This window comes from Eulemur rufifrons, chromosome 8 (genome assembly GCF_041146395.1).
Source record: "Eulemur rufifrons isolate Redbay chromosome 8, OSU_ERuf_1, whole genome shotgun sequence".
In the NCBI taxonomy this organism is placed as follows: Eukaryota; Metazoa; Chordata; class Mammalia; order Primates; family Lemuridae; genus Eulemur; species Eulemur rufifrons.
Genome location: NC_090990.1, coordinates 28,222,962 through 28,245,146, shown reverse-complemented (window position 1 = coordinate 28,245,146; position 22,185 = coordinate 28,222,962). Strand labels below are relative to the sequence as shown.

Below are 22,185 nucleotides of genomic sequence, written 5' to 3'. Positions count from 1 at the left end.
TTTAAAAGGACTGAGCCTGACAAGAGGCTAAGAAGGAAATTTCGAATTTTTTGACTCATCTAACATTTGATGAGTTTCTAGGCCCCTTGGTTTTCCTTTGGCTACAGTGGGTGTGTTTGTTTGTTTGTTTGTTTTTTAAGACAGACTGTTACTCTGCCAGCCTGGATAGAATGCAATTGTACCATCATAGCTCACTGCAACCTCAAACTCCTGGGTGCAAGTGATCCTCCTGCCTCAGCCTCCCGAGTAGCTGGGACTACAGGCGCACGTCACCATACCCAGCTAATTTTTCCTATTTTTGGTAGAGACAGGGTCCCGCTCTTGCTCAGGCTGGTCTCGAATTCCTGAGTTCAAGTAATCCTCCCACCCTTGCCTCCCAGAGTGCTAGGATTACAGGCATGAGCCACTGTGCCTGGCCTCCTTTGGCTGCAGTATTAAGCTGGGTAGGTTGTACATATGTGGTCACTTTTTTGCAGCTACTGGGAGAACTTTGATGTCAAACCTTCTCTATTATATAAGGAAAGAGAAGTGACTATTGGCCAGTTGGGAAAGCAAAGGAGCATAAATGAGGCTTACAGATTCAGATTCATGAGGGTGAGGTGCTGCCCTGATGCTTCAGTGCCTGGGGCAGGGTGGTGAAGCAGCTGTACTTCAAAAAGAAGGATTTGAGGGGTAAAAGTTACTTCTAGTGTATAGGAATTCACATATGTGCCCCAGTGTGACTGAATGGAATTGGTTTTGGTTTCTTGTGTAGTTTGTTGGATTCCTTAGGTAAATTTGATCATACCAGATCCTGTTTACCTCATTGCTTACCTTTGGGGCTCTGCTTCTGAGCAGCAGCCTGACTGCTCCACCCTCATTGTGGCAGCCAGAGTTTAAGCCCTCACCACTGCACCATGAATGACGATGATGATATTACTATTGAAAATAAAAACAAGAATAATATATATGCCAGGCTGTCTAAAAAGTTTGACATATTATCTCATTTAATATTCTCAATGTCCTCACCACAGCCTTTTTTCCCCCCTGTTTCAGAGACAGGGTCTTGCTCTGTTGCCCAGGCTGAAGTACAGTGGTGTAATCATAGCTCACTGTAACCCTGAACTCCTGGGCTCGAGTGATCCTCCTTCTTCAGCCTCCCAAATAGCTGGGACTCCAGGCACATGCCATTAGACCCAGCTAACTTTTTGAATTATTTTTGTAAAAACGGGGTCTCACTCTGTTTCCCAGGCTGGTCTCAAACTCCTGGCCTCAAGCAATCTCCTGCCTTGGCCTCCCAAAGTGCTGAGATTACAGGCAGGAGCCACTGCACCTGGCCGCTACAACCTTTTGAGGTACATGCTATTATTATCTCATCCCCACCAAAAATTACCTTACTCTCATCTCCATGCTGTTCTGTATTTCCCCTCTAGTTTCTCCTATTTATTTATCCATTCATCCTCCATCCCATTATTTATCTTTGTACCACTGTGTACACTTTATCAGGCAGAAAAGAGGGAAGAATAATGTTCTTGATGAAAGAACAGCATGAACAAAGATAAGGAAGAATAAAAGAGCATGGTATGTTTTCAAGGAATGCCCAGCAACTGTCTGGCATAGAGGACACTTGAAGGACAGTAGTAGTAGGAGGTGAAATTAAAAATGTAGACCATGGGAACAAATTGTTGAGGCCCTTGAAAGCGTATTATGGTGTTTGGGGTTTTAAACAGGGAAGTAGTAGTAAATCTATTTCATGAGGTAACTGATGTCTGGATGGAGAATGGGTTAGAGAGGGAAAAACAGTTTAGGATTCTGTTACATTAACCTGGGTGAGAGGTGCTGGAGCTTGGCTGGGGAAAAGAGGTAACCATTTTGACATTTTGGAAACAGAGCCAATAGGATTTTGGTTATTGAATTGGAAGCATTATGAAAAAGAAAAAGATGAGAACAAAACCTTTGTATGTTTAGAAAAAATGAGACATGCTTATTGAAAAGAAATCCAAATAACACTAAAGGGTTCAAAGAAAACACAACCATAGTCTTAACATCTGGGGGCAACCATTTTTAATATTTTGGTCCACGTACTTCCAGACATTTGTCTGTGTATTTATGCACATGTATATATGTTTTTATGCAAATAGACTCATATCCTGTTCTGTATTCTGCTTTTTTCCCCTCTTAATATGTTAAGGATATCTTTATTTGTTAGTATATAGCTCTTCATAAGTTGTCTCAACCTGGGGCAGTTGTCTCCCAGGGACATATGACAATCTCTGGAGATATTTTTGGTTATAGTAACAGGGGAGATGGGTTCCTGGCATCCAGGGGGTAGAGGCCAGAGACATTGCTAAACATTCTACTAGACATAAGATAGCCTCCACAACAAAGAATTATCTGGACCAGAATATCAATAATACTGAGGTTGAGAGACCCTGTTCTACATTATTATTGTTTTAAATTTTGGAATAGTTGTAGATTTACAGAAGTATTTCAAAGATAGTACAGAGAATTCCTGTATACCCTCTGTCCATTTTGTCCTAATGTTAACCTCTTACAACATCATGGTACAGTTATGAAAACTAAGAAATTGACATAGGTGCAATACTATTAGTAGTAACTAAACTGTAAACTTGGAATTCACCAGTTTTTTCACTAATGTCCCTTTTCTGTTTCAGGATCCAATTTAGGATACCATATTGCATTTAGTCATCATGTACTCTTTTTTTTTTTTTTTTGAGACAGAGTTTTGCTTTGCTGCCTGGGCTAGAGTGAAGTGCCTTGGCGTCAGCCTAGCTCACAGCAACCTCAAACTCCTGGGCCCAAGCAATCCTTCTGCCTCAGCCTCCCAAGTAGCTGGGACTACAGGCATGTGCCACCATGCCTGGCTAATTTTTATATATATATATATATATATTTTTTTTTTTTTTTAGCTGTCCAAATCATTTCTTTCTATTTTTAGTAGAGACAGGGTCTCGCTCTTGCTCAGGCTGGTCTCGAACTCCTGACCTCAAGCGATCCTCCCGCCTAGGCCTCCCAGAGTGCTAGGATTACAGGCGTGAGCCACCGTGCCCCGTCCATCATGTACTCTTAGTCTCCTCCACTCTTTGCCAGTTTTTAGTCTTTCTTTTTCTTTTGTGACCTTGATACTTTTGAAGAGCCCTTGAGTTTGAGTTTTGGTTTCTCATGATTAGACTGGCATTATGGATTTTGGGAAAGCATACCACAGAAGTGAGGTACCCTTCTCTTTGCGCCTTGTCAGGGTGTGATATCAACCTGATATCAGCATGGTTTATCATTGTTAATGCTGATCATTTGGTTAAGGTATGTCTGTCAGATTTCTCTACTATTAAAGTCAAGATTTTTCCCTTTCCATATTATTTTCCCTTTTCATTACCATAAAATAAGAGTATCCAGTCATATTTGTTAGAAATGAGTTGCCAAGTCTGGCCCCCACTGAATAGAGGGACAATTAAGCTCCACCTCCTAGAAGGAAGACTATCAAAGAATTGCTGACATGTTAAAAGCATCACAGTAATTAATAAATGTTTTAGGGGAGATACTTTGAGGCCATGCAGATATCCTGTTTCTCCTTAAAGTTTAACCCACTAGACCGGCGTGGTGGCTCACACCTGTAATCTTAGCACTCTGGGAGGCCGAGGCAGGAGGATGGCTTGAGGTCAGGAGTTCAAGACCAGCCTGAGCAAGAGTGAGACCCCGTCTATACTAAAAATAGAAGAAATTAGCCAGTCAACTAAAACTAGAAATAAAAAATTAGCCGAGTGTGGTGGCTTGCACCTGTAGTCCCAGCTACCTGGGAGGCTGAGGCAGGAGGATCGCTTGAGCCCAGGAGTTTGAGGTTGCTGTGAGCTAGGCTAATGCCATGGCACTCTAGCCCAGGCAAGAGAGTGAGACTCTGTCTCAAAAAAAAAAAAAAAAAAAAGGTTAACCCACTAATTTTAACATTCATCGGTGAATCTTTACTGCTGCAGTTGCTGTTGTAATTTTCTTCATTCCTTCTACTTTATTTATTATTTATTTTTTTGAGGCAGGGTCTGGCTCTGTTGCCTGTGCTAGAATGCAGTGATGTCATCATAGCTCACTGCAACCTCAAACTCCTGGGCTCAAGCCATCCTCGTGCCTCAGCCTCCAGAGGAACTGGGACTACAGGTGCATACCACTGCACCCAGATAATTTTTCTATTTTTTGTAGAAATGGGATCTCGCTCTTGTTCAGGCTGGTCTCGAACTCCAGACCTCAAGCAATCCTCCCACCTCGGCCTCCCAGAATGCTAGGATTATAGGCATGAGCCATGGTGCCCAGCCCCTTCTACATTAATGGAAATTCTACAAATATTTGTCCCTTCTCCCCCATTTATTTATACTATTTATTTACATCATTATTATTTTATTCTTTGGGTTATAATCCAATACTACATTATTTATTTTGTTGCTTAAATTCCTCCAACTCTGGTTATTGGATACTCTTACATAGACTCCTGTGTCCTTTGACATGTCCCCAACTTTGTGTATGTGTGTGTGTGTGTGTTTAGTACTTCCTTACTTTCTGGCACTACAAGATGCTTCTAGTGATCTAGTCCCTCTCAATGGAAAGAACTAGGAAATAATATGTATGTAATATGTATATATACTAATCTATGTACACACGTCTACATTTCTGTATCCATATGTGTGTGTGCATGTGTATATGTATTATGTATAGATGCAGGAGTTTACACTGGTATCTCTGGCTATAATCCAGCACTACAGGGTTCTTTCTAGTTTCTCCCTACTCCTGCCCCTGACTCCCCTTGCTTACTTGTGACTTCTTTCTCTGAGAGTTAAGAAATCTGGCTCTCACTGTCTACAGTATATTTGCTAATTTGTGTAACCTATAAAGTAGTTTCAGTAGTTTCTCCTGTGAGAAACAAATATACCAAATAGAGAACAATGTTTGTGTACAGTTTTTTTGGTTTGGTTTTAGCCTTCCATGATCCAGTAATGACATTGTTTTATGAAGTTACTTGGGTCAGCTCCTCCCCACCCCATTCCCCACAGTGAGGTTATGTCAGATGTTTGTAATACAGTTAGATTCATTTGTTGCAGTCTATCCTGTGTTCCTCAGACATGCTGGTTATTTTTTTAAATTTGTGTATAGTACAGTGTACTTTTTGTGGTATAAAGTTTTGTGGGTTTTGACAAATGCATAGAGTCAGGTGTCCACTATCATAGTACCGTACTGAATAGTTCCATCGCCCTAAAAATTCTGTGTGGCCTCTTTGTAGTCAACCTCTCTTTCTCCCCTAACCTCTGGCAATATCTTACCTATTTTTTATCCCTATAGTGTTAACCTTTTCCAGAATATCAAAAAATGGAATCATACAATATGTACCCCTTGGGGTTTGGCTTTTTTCACTTAGCAAAATGTTTTTAATATTCTTCCATGTTGTTGCGTGAGTCCATTACTCTTTATTGCTGAGTATTATTCCATTGTATGGATGTACCATAGTTTGTCCATTCACCTATTAAAGGACATCTGGGTTTCTAGTGTTTGGCGATTATAAAGAAAGCTATTATACACATTCACATACAGGTTTTTGTGTGAACTTAAGTTTTCACTCATTTCATTTGGATGAATACCTAGGAGTGGGCTACTGGGTTGTGTGGTAACTTTGTGATTTAACTTTATAGGAAACTACCAAACTGTTTTCTAAAGTGGCTGTGCCATTTTCCATTCCTTCTGGCAATGAACAAGAATTTCTGTTCCTCCGTAGTCCTTCTAGCATTTGGTATTGTCAGTTTGAAAAAAAAATTTAGCAATTCTAATAGGTATGTACTGGTATCTCATTGTGGTTAATTTACATTTCCCTAAAGACTAATGATGTTGAGCTTTTCATATGCTTATTTGCCATCTGTATATTTTTGCTGAAGTGTCTGTCAGCTCTTTTGTCCATGAGTGGGGGTTGGGGTTGTTTCTTTTCTTATTGTTGAATGTTAAAAGTTCTTTATATATTCTGGGTACAAATCCTTTATCAGATATGTTATTTGCAAATAATTTTCTCACAGTCTGTGGTTTATGTTTTCATTCTCTCCACAGTGTCTTTCACAGAGCAGAAGTTCTAAATTTTTGTAATGCCTTATTTATCTATTTTATCTACCACCTCTGTCTAGTTGCAAAATATTTTCATCTCCCTCAAAAGAAAACCCATACCTACTAAGCATTACTCCCCATTTCGCCTTCCCACTAGCCCCTGGCAACCACCAGTCTGCTTTCTGTCTCTGTAGAGTTACCCATTCTGAGTATTTCATATAAATGGAATCATACAATATATGACCTTTTATGTCTGACTTCTTTTTTTTTTTTTTTTTTGAGACAGAGTCTCACTCTGTTGCACGGGCTAGAGTGAGTGCCGTGGCGTCAGCCTAGCTCACAGCAACCTCAAACTCCTGAGCTCAAGCGATCCTCCTGTCTCAGCCTCCCAAGTAGCTGGGACTACAGGCATGCGCCACCATGCCCGGCTAATTTTTTCTATATATATTTTTAGCTGTCCATATAATTTCTTTCTATTTTTAGTAGAGGTGGGGTCTCGCTCTTGCTCAGGCTGGTCTCGAACTCCTGAGCTCAAACGATCCGCCCACCTCGGCCTCCCAGAGTGCTAGGATTACAGGCGTGAGCCACCGCGCCCGGCCTGTGTCTGACTTCTTTCACTTACATTAGTTGTAGCATGTATTGATGCTTCATTCCTTAAAATGATATCTCAGCGTATGTATATACTATAGTTTGTTCATCTGTTGATGGGCATTAGCGCCTTTAGGCTATTGTAAATAGTGCTGCTATAACATGTGTGTACATGTATTTGTTCTAGTACCTGTTTTCAATTATTGCAGGTATATACCTAGGAGTGGAATTGCTGGATCATGTGGTAATTCTGTGTTTAACTATTTGAGGAACTTCCACACTGTTTTTCACAGTGGCTGTACCAACAACGTACAGGGGTACCAGTTTCTCCATGTCTTCTCCAACAGTTGTTATCTTCCATTTTTTTAAATTATAGCCATCCTAATGGGTATGAAAGTGGTATTTCACTGTAGTTTTGATTTATATTTCCCAGTGACTAATGATGTTGAACATTTTCTAGTGTATTTGTTGGCCATTTGTATCTTCTCTGGGGAAATATCTATTCAAGTCCTTTGCTTATTTTAGTTTTTATTTTATTTATTTATTTATTTTTGGGGGACAGGGTCTCACTCTGTCACTCAGGCTGGAGTACAGTGGTATGATCATAGCTCACTGCAGCCTCAAACTCCTGGGCTCAAGTGGTCCTTCTTCCTCAGCCTCCTGCCTCAGGTGGGACTACAGGGGCACCACCATGCCCACCTAACCTTTACTCATTTTTAAATTGGGTTTTTTGTCTTTTTATTGTGGAATTCCACACATTACATTTTGATATATATTACCATACTACTTTCTAGAAAGTTTATACTATGAATAGTAGTATGTCTGTTTCCTTCACTTTTCAATTCTTTATTACCCATCTTTTTCATTCTTGTCAATCTGGTAAAGAAGAATGGAGTTCATTTTAATTTCATTTCTTTGTGAGGCTAATTGTCTTTTCAAGGTTGTATTGGCCATTTGTTTTTTTTTCTTTTTTGAATTTTCTGTTTGTTGTGCCCACTTTTATAATGCTTTTCAGTTTTGTGTTTATTGATTTGTTAGAGCTTTTTGTGTATTGGGGGTTTTAACCTTCTGTACAGTGTCATGTATTGGAAGTATTTTTTCAGCTGGTCATTTATTTTTTGACTTACGATTTTTTGGGGGAGCATACAGAGGTTTGAAGGTTTTATATTCTTGTATACTTTTTTAGGAGTACAAGTTAGTTTTAACACTCTTTTTAGAAAGACTCCATGTCTGAAGTTTATAATCCTTTGAGCCGTTGGAACTTACAGAGCTGAATAAAAAATGTCATCGATTGTTTAGTGTAAATGAACACATGCCCAGGGCTTTCTTGCCTTCTTTTTTTTTTTTAATTTTTATTTTCCTTATCAAAAGACAATCAGCAGCATTTTTTTTCTTTTTTTCTGCTTTCTTGCCTTCATTGGGCCAGTTGCTCTTCCCTTGGAGTTTCCTACACATATGTGTAGGTAATTGCCAGGGAGCAATAACCCCATGGGGTTCTGTATTGTCCAGGCTTAACATAGGTCTGGATACGTTTGGTTAGCTACCCAATCATTTTCTACTCTCTCTCTCTTTTTTTTGGTTTACATCTTAACTGCCAAACACAGTGCTTGTAACAGTGATTCACCTGGAAAGCATTAAAAAAATACTGATGCCTGGGCTTATCGTGGTCAATAAGTATCTGTTGATTAGAATTAGATGATTTATTAATACCTAACTCTTCAGATGCCAGTATTCTCTCTTCATTTACAGTCTGTCTTTAAAGTCTCCATTTGGCCTGATAGGCAGTTTTATTTACTGGGAAAACTGGGTTTTAGTCCCAGCTCTACCACTCACTCGTTGTACGTATAAACTTCAAGTCACTGACTTTCTCTGGGCCTTAGTTTTCTCTTTGAATATATTAGAGAAAGGAAACACATTGGATTAGATCAAGGATTGGCAGAGTTTTGCAGGTTAAGAGCCAGATAATAAGTATTTTAGGCTTTGTAGGTCATACATTGTCTGTCTTGGTGTCTAAAGCCCCTTTCAGGTCTAGCATTTTGTGATTCTTTTCTTTCAAACTCTAGCCGGGGGTCTTACCTCAAAGAGCCAAGGAAAATCTTGTTTAGCCACTGCCAATTAAATATAGATAATGTCAAGCACTTATGTAATACTCATCATTTGCCTTGCAATATTCTAAACATTTTACCTATATTAACTTTAATCCTCAGAATAACCTAAGGAGGAATATAGGTGTTCTTATCATCCACGTTGTACACATGAGGAAAGCTGAAGCAAAGAAAAATTAGATACTTAAATAATCTGCCAAATGATGGCTACAACTGGGTGGTAGAGCCAAAATTTGAATTCAGATAGTCTGGCTCTTTTATATTATATTGCCTCTCCCTAACTTACACATACAGCTCTAAATATTGGAGCACCTCAGCTATCATAGGTATCCTGAGCTAAATTATCCCTGAAACCATCAAAGATGGGTCAGTCTTGAGGTTGTAAAGATGGCCAAAGAGTAAAAACTTTCTTATGAACTTTATTTTCTCTCTCTTCCTCTTCTTCTTTTTTTTTTTGTCTTTTTTTTTTAAGACAGGGCCTTGCTCTATTGCCCAGGCTGGAGTGCAGTGATGCAGTTATAGTTCACTACAGCCTCAAACCCCTGGGCTCAAGCAATCTTCCTGTCTCAGCCTCCCAAATACCTGGGACTACAGGTGCGTGCCACCACACCTAGCTAATTTTTCTTATTTTCTTTAGTAGAGACAGGGTCTCGCTATGTTGCTCAGGCTGGTCTCAAACTCCTGGCCTCAAGTGATCCTCCCATCTTGGCCTCCCAAAGTGCTGGGATTACAGGCATGAGCCACTGTGCCTGCCTATTTTCTCAAATGAGCCCTTTGTTTTTATCTCAGCATTATAGTCACATGACATTGTCTGTGCGTATATTTCTAGCTTTCTGTCATGCTTGTTCTTAAGAACCTTGAAGGGGTTCAGTGTGTGGTAGGTTGTCTTCTTAGTTTCTGGAATTTAATTTCACCTCGGTAGGAATTCATTACGTAAAGCAAGCAAATAGACCAGAGTCAAATGGGGATAAAAATTCTACCAGTAAGAGGCAACAGAAATAGCTTGGGTTATAGACAGAGCACCCAGGCTTTAGTTCTGTCTCTGCTTGCAGCCAGTTATATGGCCAGGGAGCTTTCTGAGCCACAGTATTCTCAAATATAAAGTCCGAGCCTCAGTATTCTCAAATATAAAGTTTCCAGGGATTGGACTGGATGATCTCTGGAATTTCATTATATCCATGCTTCTCTAGTATTTGCAGGTGCCCTTCCAAGCAGCCATTACAGAGGCTCTGTGTTGCAAAGTTTCTCATGTTTTCACTTAAAAGTATATGCCAATTTTGCATATTCTGCCCTAATCAATCTATATTTATTGAGACATAAAAATATTTCAGAATTTCTTTACCACGTAGTAAGATTGATGCTCCAAAAGAATGCATCACATGCATGTTATACACTTCTCAGTTAGAAAAGTAGGGCCTTTTATGATTCTAGTCTCTATTCCCTTAAGGAGAGACAGCCATGGAAGAGTAAAAGCCATGATATGCAGTATAAATTCCAAACCACCAGTCTCACCAGACTGACTGAAGAGATCAGCCACAGGTTCTCTTGCTTTCTGAGCATCTTAATCTCTCCAATTTATTCAGCAAGTCTATATTTGAATTTGTACCAAAGTTAAAAGGAGTAATTGCCATGGTGTTCCTGCAGCCAATTCATTATTTCTAACCTAGTAACATTGCAAGTTAAAAAAAAAGAGTTATCCTTTATATTAAGAAAGTAAAGTTAGTTTAGAGATTGACCTTTCCCCTACTCCTCAGGATCTCTTCAGTTGAATTTGATTAAAGGAAAATCAACTTTCTGGTTGAGTGTCAACATCTTTTAAAAAGATAATTTTTCCTTTCACCCACCTATGCCAAAACCATCTTTCTTTCTGAAGCTTGGACTGTTAGAACTAGGAGCAATGTTAGATATGAGAAACTTGAGGTTCCAGTGGAGAAAGGGGCTTCCTAAAGTCACAAATCTGATGTGTTAAACAGTGTTTAACGATATAGTGGAAATAGAACACTGACCATGAAGTCAGAAGACATGGATTCAAAGTTTGTTTCTGCCACTAACTAGCTGTGTGATTTTGGGCAGGATACCTAATGTATCTGAGTTCCAGTTTCCTGTAGCTAAGAGGAGAGCAAAATGACTTTGTAGGATGTGAAGCCCTTAGCATAGAGTCTAGAACTCTGTACTTCACACATAGAATATTCACTGAGCATTTTCCATGTGTTAGGTGCTGTGCTATATGCTGGCTATCTCGTGGGAGAGATAGTCTGGTTGAGCATGAAGTTTTTACTTGATGTAATGGCAGTGGGAAATGTGAGGGTGGTGAGCTTTGAGATAATTTTAGGAACTGGCATGAACAGAAATTGAGACAGGCAGATGGGAAATGTGGGGAGAGAGACAAGACAGACTGGAGCACTTCAGGTTTTTGGTTTGATTATCTAGGTCAGCGGTTCCCAACCTTTTTGGCACCAGGGACCAGTTTCATGGAAGACAGTTTTTCCAAGGACTGGGAGGGGTAGGGCCCAGAGCTCAGGCGGTGATACCAGGCATGGGGAGTGGCTACAAATCTGGTCTGCAGCCCAGGGGTTGGGGACTGCAGATCTAGGGGGTTAACCCAAGTGTGGCTGAGAAGATAGTTAAGTTTTGGTACCTGTTTTTGGGGGGGGGGCGGTGATGATGATGATGATAGCTAGCTAACATTTATTGACTGCTTTCTAAAAGGCCCTATTCCATGTGCTTTGCATGTATTAATCACTTAATCATAACACTTAGCCCTTTGAGGTTAGATTTATGATTATTCTCACTTCATAAATGAGGAATCTGAGGCATAGAGAGGTTAAATAACTTGCCCAAGGTTACATAGCTAGTAAGTGATGGAGCCAGGGCTTAAATACGGAATCTGGCTCCTAATTTCTTACTGTTAACCACTTTACTATACTTCTCTCATTAATGATGGAAATGCCTACTAGGCAGTTGAATATACAGGTCTGGCACCACAAGAGAGAACTAGATTGTGGATATGGATTTTGGGAGTTGTAAGCACAAAAATGGTTGTGTAGGTCTTAGATGTTACCCAAAGAAAATTTGTCATACAGAAAGGGCACATAGATGCCGTAAAGACTGCCATTTCTCAATATGATTGCCATGACAGACATTGCTAATAGATCAGTGGCTGGCCTCGGTAAAGGAGACCGAGGAAGGGCCAGAGAGATAGGAAGAAAACCTAGAAAGAATGGTGCCATTGAAGCTCCAAAGGAGAGAGCTCAGTAGTATCAGATTTTTGCTTTTTCCATTACTTGTTTTGAGAGCTTAGTAGAAAATGTTATATTTGGCAGTCAAGGTTCCTTAGTGCTCTCAGCGAGATATTCACGGGCAATGGAGAGCAGCAAACAGAGAAGGTGGATACTTGTATTGATCCATAATCCCAGGTTGTGGTTTTCAAGGCAGGTGTAATCCATAGAGGCAAGAAAGTGATTGAAGGACTTCAGGATTTGGAATGGGAAGGAAATGAAATCAAAACGGGATGATAACTTGAGGGGAAAGAGCCAAATTAGGGGGCAGCTTTTCCTCTTGTTTGTGGACAGCTACGTTGGGACATCACAGCCAGCATTTAGACCACCAGGATCTGCCCAGTGCCCAGAACACTGCTGATTAGCATACTCATAAGGCCACCCTACATCGAAGCCCCAAAGCGTTGGAGCCTTAGATGGATGGGATCTTTGGCTGTATATACTTAAAAATCTGGAAGAGTTTCTCCAAGGTGAAATTTCTTTAGACTATTGATATTTTTAGGCTAGATAATTCCTTGTTGCAGGGGCTGAGGGCTGTCCTATGCATTGTAGGATGTTCAGCAGCCTCCCTGGCCTCTACCCACTAGATCTGCCATCCCCAAACCCTAGGCCATGGACCCGTACTGGTCCCGGTCTGCAGCCTGTTAGGGACTGGGCTGCAGAACTCCTCTAACCCCTGCACCCATCTGTGGAAAAAATTGTCGCATAGCAGGAGGTGAGTGGCAGGCGAGTGAGTGAAGCATCTGTATGTATAGCTGCTCTCCATCCCTCACATCACTACCTGAGCTCCACCATTCACCATCGCTGCCACCACCACCACCACCCCCAACAAGGAAAAATTGTCTTCCTTGAAACCAGTCCCTGGTGCCAATGGTGCCAAAAAGGTTGGGGACTGCTGCACAAGATGATAAGTAGCAGCCCCACCCCCAAAGTTGTGACAATCAAAAGTGTTTCTGGACATTTCCTTGGTGAACAAAATCACTTCCAGTTGAGAACCACTGCTCTAGATTCTGTTGGTTTTCCTCTAGGTCTCTGTTGTAGATTTCTCTTGCCTTCATTAGCTCCGTTGGGTACTTTAGCTCTGTTGATTTGGAGAGTTCAGGTTATTTCAGCCTTTTGGCCTTTTCCTAGAATTTTTTCAGTCTGGAAATAAACACTCAGTAGAGGTGAGACAAAGAGGTATATTTCTCTATCATACCTCTTAATTTTTGTAATATAATGTTACATACATTATAATGTTCAATGCCTAGAACGTTAGATGTGTAATGGTTATGATATTTAAAGAAGACTACAAAGTTAAACTTTAATATCTCTCATAAACTTTTATATCACTTACTTCTTTTTATTATAGCTATTTGTATGTGTGTCTCTTGCTGGCTTGGACTCCTTAAGGACAGGGACTCTTTCTTAATCATCTTTGCATGCCTAACATCTTGCAGAGTACCTGGCACATAGTAGTAGGCTCTTAGTAAATGTTTGCTGAGATAAGTCAATTATGTTGGGTAGTTGGCTAGGTCGGTTAAACGTCTAATTTTTCAGAATATTTCAGTGGTCAGTCCTCACAGAGAAGCCAGAGGTCCCATAGTGCTGATTTGTGCAGACAGAAGCATTTTATTCAAACTCGTTTTTATCTACACAGATCACAAGTGTCCTCTGGGAGAAGGGGAAACAGAACAGAGTGGCACACTGCTTTTAAAAGATAACACAGATCCTTTTAGCTCTTCCTAGCGCCCAGGGTGACTGTTTTATAGCTAGAGTCACACTGAAGCTATAATTGAATCTGGAAAATAGGGGAAATGTAAAGCATTCAGCTACAAATCTAACCTGTTAATGTTTTCTAGGCAGGTAATAAAATTATAAGCCTGATTGTGGCATTTACAATATAAATGTCATCTAAACCCCTGGACCAAATGTGACATTTATAAAACGGATTGGTTTCTAGGTTTGTTTAGATATTTATGCTTGGTGCAAACGTGTAAAATGTTGCTGCGTTCTTGCTTTTTAACTGTGTGGTATGATTTTAATTGATAAATAGTAGACACCCATAAAAACACATAATTCATAATTATACAGCTCAAAAATTATCAAAAACTGAAAACAGCTATGTAACCACAACTCAGTTCAAGAAATAATACCAGCTCTCTCAGTAATTTTGAAAATTTTATTTCATTGCTAATATTTACGGGTTTCTCTTTTTCTTTTCTTTCTTTCTTTCTTTTTTTTTTTTTTTTTTGAGACAGAGTCTCACTCTGTTGCCCGGGCTAGAGTGCCGTGGCATCAGCCTAGCTCACAGCAACCTCAAACTCCTGGGCTTAAGCGATCCTACTGCTTCAGCCCGAGTAGCTGGGACTACAGGCATACGCCACCATGCCTGGCTAATTTTTTATCTCTATTTTTAGTTGTCCAGCTAATTTCTTTCTATTTTTTAGTAGAGATGGGGTCTCGCTCTTGCTCAGGCTGGTCTTAAACTCCTGAGCTCAAATGATCCTCCCGCCTTGGCCTCCCAGAGTCCTAGGATTACAGACGTGAGCCACTGTGCCTGGCCATTCACGGGTTTCTCATTGTGCTATCATCCAAGTCTTTTTAAAAAAAAATTGTGGTAACATATACATGAGATTTACCATTTTAACCATTTCAGTGGCCATTTATTTTAACCTTTTCAGTGGCATTAAATACGTTCACATTGTTCTTTAACCATTGCTACCTTCCATCTTCAATACTTTTTTATTTTCCCTGAATGAAACTCTGTACTCATTAAATAATAAGTCCCCATTCTCCCCTTCCCCCAGCTCTACTTTGTGTCTCTATGAATTTAACTGCTCTGGGTACTACATATAAATGGAATCATACAGTGTTTATCCTTTTGTGGCTGACGTATGTCACTTAGCATAATGTCTTTAAGATTTATCCATGTTGTATCATAATTTCCTGCCCTTTTAAAGGCTGTATAATATTCCATTGAATGTATAGACTGCAATTTGTTTAACCATTTGTCCATTGATGGACATTTGGGTTTCTTCCACCTTTTGGCTATTGTGAATAATGCTGCTGTGAACATGGATGTATAAATATCTGTTCAACATCCTGCTTTCAATTCTTTTCAGTATACACCTGAAGTGGAATTGCTGGATCATATCATAATTTTATTTTTTTTTGAGGAACTGCCATATTGTTTTCCACAATGGCTGCACCATTTTGCATTTCCATCAGCAGTACATAAGGGTTAAGGTTTCTCTTCATCCTTGTCAACATTTGTTGCTTGCTGTTTTTTTTTTCCTAACAGCCATGATGAGTGTAAAGTACAGTAGTACAGCCAAGTCTTTTTTAAAGAAACTTTTTGTTACAGAAATTTCCCAACATACAAAGAAAATGGAGGAAACAGTAGATTAAACTCCCATATATTCCACCTAGCCTCAATAGTTATAACACTTGGCTGATCTTGTTTCATAGTCTGGCTCCCCTCCCCCCATTGTTGCAATGCAAATCCCAGTCATATGCTTTCATTCCTATGTACTTTATGTGAATGCAAGTATATGTCTAGAATATGTATACAGGTTGAGTATCCCTTATGCAAAATGCTTGGGACCAGAACTGCTTTGGATTTTGGATTTTTTCTGATTTTGGAATATTTGTATTATACTTACCAGTTGAGCATCCCAAATCTGGAAATCTGAAATCTGAAATGTTCCAGTGAGCATTTTCCTGTGAGTATCATGTCTGATCTCAAAAGTTTCAGCTTTTTTAGCATTTCAAATTTTGGATTTTCGGATTTGAGATGCTCAACCTGTACCTCTAAAAGTTAAGACTCTATAAAACATAACCATAAAACCATATCATACCTAACAATTAACAATAATTCCTTTATCATCAGATATCTAGTCAGTATCATCTACATCTTTATATCTCATTTCTTTTAATCTGATGGTATAGGAGGCAAAGGGTTAATAAATCACTCAAAGATGACAATTTACGTTGGTAACCAAGATTCAGTGCTTTTATATGAATTAATAGTTTTTAATTTGTGAACTCTGAGGAAAAGAAAGCAGAGCTTTCTTTAAAAATTAATACTCTCGGCTGGGTGCGGTGGCTCACGCCTGTAATCCTAGCACTCTGGGAGGCCTAGGCGTTTGGATTGCTTGAGCTCAGGAGTTCGAGACCAGCCTGAGCAAGAGCGAGAGCCCCGTCTCTACTAAAAATAGAAAGAAATTTAGCCAAATAACTAAAAAAGAGAAAAAATTAGCCAGGCATGGTGGTGCGTGACTATAGTCTCAGCTACCCAGGAGGCTGAGGCAGAAGGATTGCTTGAGCCCAGGAGTTTGAGGTTGCTGTGAGCTAGGCTAATGCCATGGCACTCTAGCCCAGGCAAGAGAGTGAGACTCTGTCTCAAAAAAAAAAAAAAAAAAAAAAAAAATGAATACTCTCCTTCTTTCTGGAATTTGTATATGCCATAAACAGTACAATAGGCCACTTCTTTTAGTAAATAAGGTGAGCCTAGTTCTGGGGTTACCTTGTTTCAATTATTAATATATCTATGTGTGTGTTTGTTTAAACTCACCATTTTAAGGGCCTCTAGAACAGCAGTTTCCAACCTTTTTGACATTAGGGACCTGTTTCATGGAAGATAGTTTTTTCCATGGCAGGTGGTAGGGTGGGGGTAGAGGATGGGGTAGCGTTGCCACCTCAGCTCCACTTCAGATTATCAGGCATTGGATTCTCCTGGGGAGTGCGCAGCTTGGATCCCTCACATGTGCAGTTTGCAGTGGGGTGCACAGTTTGCTGTGGAGTTCATGCTCCTATGGGGTCCTGTGTGCTACTGATCTGATGGGGTGCAGGGGCAGGGCTTGGCTGGTGATGCGAGGGATGGGGAGCGGCTGTGGGTGCAGGAGAGGCTTTGTTCAGTCCCTTCCGCTTGCCTCCTGCTGTCTGGCCAGTTCCTGGCAGGCATGGGCTGGTGACACTGGTGTTGGTTCGTGGCCCAGGGATTGGGGACCACCGCAGCTCTAGAAGATAATACCTAGGCCAGGTGCAATGGCTCACACCTATAATCCCAGCACTTTGGGAGTCTGAGGCGGGAGGGTCAGTTGAGGCCCGGAGTTCGAGACCAATGTGGGCAACACAGCGAGACAAAAAAATTAAAAACAAAAACAAAAACAAAACCAAAAACAAATGTCAGGAGGCTGAGGCAGGAGGATTGCTTGAGTCCAGGAGCAAGAGGCAGCAGTGAGCTATGATCACAGCACTGTACTCCAGCCAGGGCCACAGAGCGAGTCTCTTTCTCTTAAAAAAAAAAAAAAAGAAGAAGAAGAAGATACACCTAAAGGCAGATCACAGGATAAAATTTTATGTAGCCTTCTTGGGTCTCTGATAGAATGAGCTGGAAGAGGTATTTTTATTTTGGCTTTTTTCAAGGGATGGGTAATTGTGTACATTTGCAGCTATGCATTTAACACTGATTAACATTAATTAACACTAATCTCAGTATAAAAAATGAGAATCCTTTTTACTATGACATACTTATCAATATTCAGAAATCCTCTACTGGCAAAATCAAGTTGTTGCTATGTGAGCTTTTTAACATTGGATCATTTGGAATTCTAAGCTACAGCAAAGCCAACCAACCAAGGACTGTGTGAAATGAGAGTTTGAGGAACACATAGTTATTAACTCTTTTCCCCTCGTTAGTTTTCTTACTTTGCACAGCAGAAGACCCCAGTGTATGATCTACTCAGAACCCTTTGTAACTGCAGAAGGAAGTCTTGTTCAAGATATACAGAAAAGAACTCCCTATGATTTACAACTCTATCACTTTTCAGGTGTAAGAATGCAAGTCTCCTGTCAGGCACAGATTAAATGAGCTAATAAAAAGGCAGAGCTAATACTTTCCCTGTGGTTCTATTTATATTATTTTTTCCGTGTGCTGTTTTACTATTTAACAATTTTATTTACTTGAAGATAGCTTCTATCCTTGCTGGTAAATAACCTCAGTCACTAAGAGCACAGAGGCTTCAGAGTGTTAAGCAGTGACACTAAAATTATTTCCCTTTCTCCTTGTGTTATTGTAATAGTAATTTAGGTGGTAATATAATGACCCTCATGTGGCACTTAGAGTGTGCCAGGCAAAAACTAAGTGCTTTTTACACATAGCAACTCATTTAATCTTCACAATAGCCCTAGGAGTTCGATATTAGTATCCCCATTTTACTGATGAGGGATTGAAGCGCAGAGAGGTTAGTAACTGACTACTCCAAGTACAAATAACCAGTAAGTGGCAGAGCTAGGAACTGATCCGAGGCAGCCTGGCGCCAGGGTCCTTCCTCCTAACCATTACACTGTACTGTACTTATTTGACACCCATATAAGTAAAGGGAAATGTGAGATAAAAAATGCTTTTAACATCTTTGTGGGCTCTACAGAACTTATCATTTGTTCATTCAGTGCTCCCTGTAGAATCAGTGATTACAGAGAGAACATTTAATCTCAAAGCATTCATCCCTGTTTTCAAACTAGTATTTTCAGATCTGTTCTCCATCTGAGACCTTACATTTAGAAAAAGTACACATGAACTTTTTAGTTGGATTGGCAGATCAAGAGCTTAGGGACAGGATATTGCCTTTGAGTATTTAAACTGTATGTGTTGACCCCTGAAGCAGTAATTTGGGTAGATCACAATGTTTCTACCAGAGTACAATAGTATTAGGGGTTCTGACTTCAAAGTGTGTATGTATATGTTTTGTATGTATCTTTATAGATAGGCCACTTCTCCACAAAGGAACTAGTCTTATGCAAATTCTGAAACCTTTTAGAGCCATTTAAATCCAAGAAATATCTAAGCATTTTGAAGTAGAACTGTGAAAAACAAATGCAAAATGTTACCTTTCTGTAGACTTGTGATAAGTAGAATAAATAAAACAACCTGCCCATTTTTAAATGCATAAAAAAGTTCGAGCCTAAAGAACTTTCTTTTAATCTTGCAGAATTAGTTCTCACTTGCGTATGGATTTACATACCCTTCTTATCTTAAAGTCCGAGCTAACAGCTACTGTTTGATAAGAAAACCAATCCTCTGTTTTCTTTCTTTGTCTTGGGTTGTGTAGATCTGGCTGTGCTTTCTGTTAGAATACATCTACCCTGGTGCTTTGGGCCAGTCAAGTGTTTGGCTGGAGGGAGGGATAGATCACCATTTCCACCCATCTAAGGTGCGTGTTATGGAGGCGTATGGCTTTCTCATGTTAATTTTCTTTCCCCTAGGTCTATGAAGGGCTTGACATCATCACCAACAAGGTTTCTGCCCAAGAGCAGAGAATCTGCCGGCACCACATGATCAGCTTTGTGGATCCTCTTGTGACCAATTACACAGTGGTGGACTTCAGGAACAAAGCAACTGCTCTGATATCCTTAGGAAAGATAGCAACTAGACTTGGTAGCTACAGAGCAACCCAAGCCGAGAAAGAAGTTTGCTTTTAGTGGCAATTCTTTAAGTAAGGGTACCCAAGACCAAACTGATAGCATCCTCATCAGACTACGGATTGAAAGATACAGTGCCCTTGAAACTCAAATTCCTGTCAGTCTGCAGCATCAGCAGCCTCTGGGAACTTATTAGAAATGCTGAATTTTGGGCCCCACTCCAGACCTACTGAATTAGAATCTGCATTATGACACAAGTCCCAGGTGATTTATAATCACATAAAAATTTGAAAAGCACTATTACAGTGATGAGAACACTGATTTAGGAATCAGAACATTTGTGTTCTAGTTCAGAACTGTGTCTTTTGGCCATGTTAATTTTATTGGGTAAACCATTTACTTAATCCCACTGAGCTTCAGTTTCCTGCCCTTTAAATAGGGATAAAAATTAATTTAAAATTTATTGGAGTTACAGTTAAAATTTCAAAGGGATTATTGGGTGAGGAAGTATTAGACAAAGTAGTTCTGGGTAAAACCAAGAAATTTTTGAAAAAAGAATAATATAAGGGGGACTGCCCTTATATTTAAATACCCAGGCTGCCTTTAACATCTGGACTGCCATGTATTAAAACATATTGAAAAGTTATAATAATTATAGCAGCATGGAGTTTATGTAATCTAGATAAATATATGGCACAGAACAGAGAACCCAGATATAGATTTAAAAGGATGTATGTATTTAGATTATGATCAAGTGGCATTTCAAAATAATGGAGAAATAATGAAGTTCCGTCAGCCCTCAGTATCCACAGGTTCCACATCCACAGATTCAACCAACTGTGGCTTGAAAATATTTGGGGAAAAAAAAAAACAATGTAATGATAAAAAATAATACAATACAAATAAAAAACCAATACAGTATAACAACTTTTTATGTAGTATTTACATAAAATACTACATAAGTATTTACATTGTATTAGGTATTATAAGTAATCTAGAGATGATTGAAGTATATAAGAGGACATGCATAGGTTATATGCAAATACTATGCCATTTTGTATAAGGGACTTGAATATCCTTGGGTTTTGGTATCTGAGCAGAGTCCTGGAACTAATCCCTCATGGATACCAGTGGACAACTGTAGTTCATAATTGTTCCTGGGGCAGTTAATTGTTTTGGGAAGAAAGCCAGGTCCTCATTGTATATGACATGTTATAAATGACATAATAAATTCCAGATGGATTTTGGAGTTTAATATCCATTTTTTTTTTTAATGAAACCTTAAAATGTGGAAGAAGAGTAGTCATAGGATTTTAGAGTAGGGAAGGGCTTTGTAGATGCAACTTTTTTAAAAAAGGAAAATAGTTAGATTTGAGTATGTAAGAATTAAGAATTTATATTGGTGAAAATGTATATTAACTAGAATTCCTAGGTATATACCTTAGAGAAACTCTTGCCACAGTTATATCAGGAAATATGTGGTAGAACTGATCATAACAGCATTGTACTTAATAGCAAAAACTTATAAGCACCCAAATTCTCACTTACAGAAGAATGTATAAAAATTTCCTTTGTTCACGTAAGTTAAGTACTTTTGAACAGTGAAAATGAATAAATTGCAATTCCATGCATCAATCATGTGGAATAATCTCCAGAAACTTACGTAAAGTGTGGGAGATTACAGAAGGATACATATATATTCATGTCATTATATGTTATTTTAAAGGTTAAAAAAGCAAAACAAACTAATATATTGTTTAGGGATACATATATATCATTAGTTATTAAAGAAGAGCAAGGGTATGGCGAAAAACCAAAAAATGAAAGAAGTTCAGTATGGTGCTTCCCTCTGAGAGGGGAAGTAGGGGTTGGGATGGAAATGAATACACAGAAGGCTTTGAAGAAATTTGTAATATTCCATTTCTTACATTGGGTTCATGAGTGTTAGTTTTATTATTAAGCTTCATAATTTACATGTATTACACATATTCTATTGTATGTATGGAATAAGGAAAACAGCTCACTGTAAACAAAATTTAGAAGCAGACTACAAACCTTGGGGAAAATATTTGTAATGTAGGAAAGGCACATGGTTAATATTCTTATTATATAAAGAAATCTTATGAATCAATACAAAAAATACTTAAAAGTCATGAGCAGTAATTCACAAAGGAAGAAATACAAATAGTGGTAAACATGAAAAAGGTTTATCTTTGCTGTAAATCAGGGACATGCAAATCAAAATAATGAGATAATATTTTTTGCCTAGCACATGGCAGAGATTAAAATGCAGATAATAATTCCTGCCCTACCTACTTCACAAGGCTGTTGTGTCAGATGAAATAATGTATATGAAAGCCCTTTGCAAATTAAAATATATCACCAAATGTGAGTTGGTTGCTATAAGACAGTTCTGTTGTTCAGAAAGAACTGATATAAAATGGAGAGTTAATTAAGATTTTTCAAAGGACAGCAACAACAGGGGATGACTTAATGAGATCCCTTACAGGCTAGGAGATTTGTGAATTTTAGTAAGAGCCTAGAATCAGAATGTCAGACTTTAAGTATCTTAAGAAGTATCAGTCAGCCTTCTTGATTTGACAAGTGAAGTTCTATATACTGAGGCCCAGAGAGAAGAGCTTTGCCAGTATCACGTCATTTCATGACTTGGGCAGACACACCTTTTCCCATGAAATACCTACAATCCTATCTCCCTCCGTCTTTTCCACTCTCTCCTCTTTTGA

General features: G+C 39.2%; 1 protein-coding gene across 3 annotated transcripts in view; it reads left to right on the top strand.

Moving 5' to 3' along the window:
• Nucleotides 1-22,185, top strand: part of TRIT1 (tRNA isopentenyltransferase 1) — a 40,799-nt gene that overhangs the window by 4,612 nt on the left and 14,002 nt on the right. For 2 of the 3 annotated variants that reach the window (XM_069477743.1, XM_069477742.1), the window contains exon 2: nucleotides 19,286-19,426. The exons of the other annotated variant lie outside the window; for it this stretch is intronic. In XM_069477743.1, coding sequence (XP_069333844.1) covers nucleotides 19,286-19,426 — 141 coding nt within the window. The remainder of the gene's footprint in view (nucleotides 1-19,285; nucleotides 19,427-22,185) is intronic. 3 annotated transcript variants of the gene reach the window in all.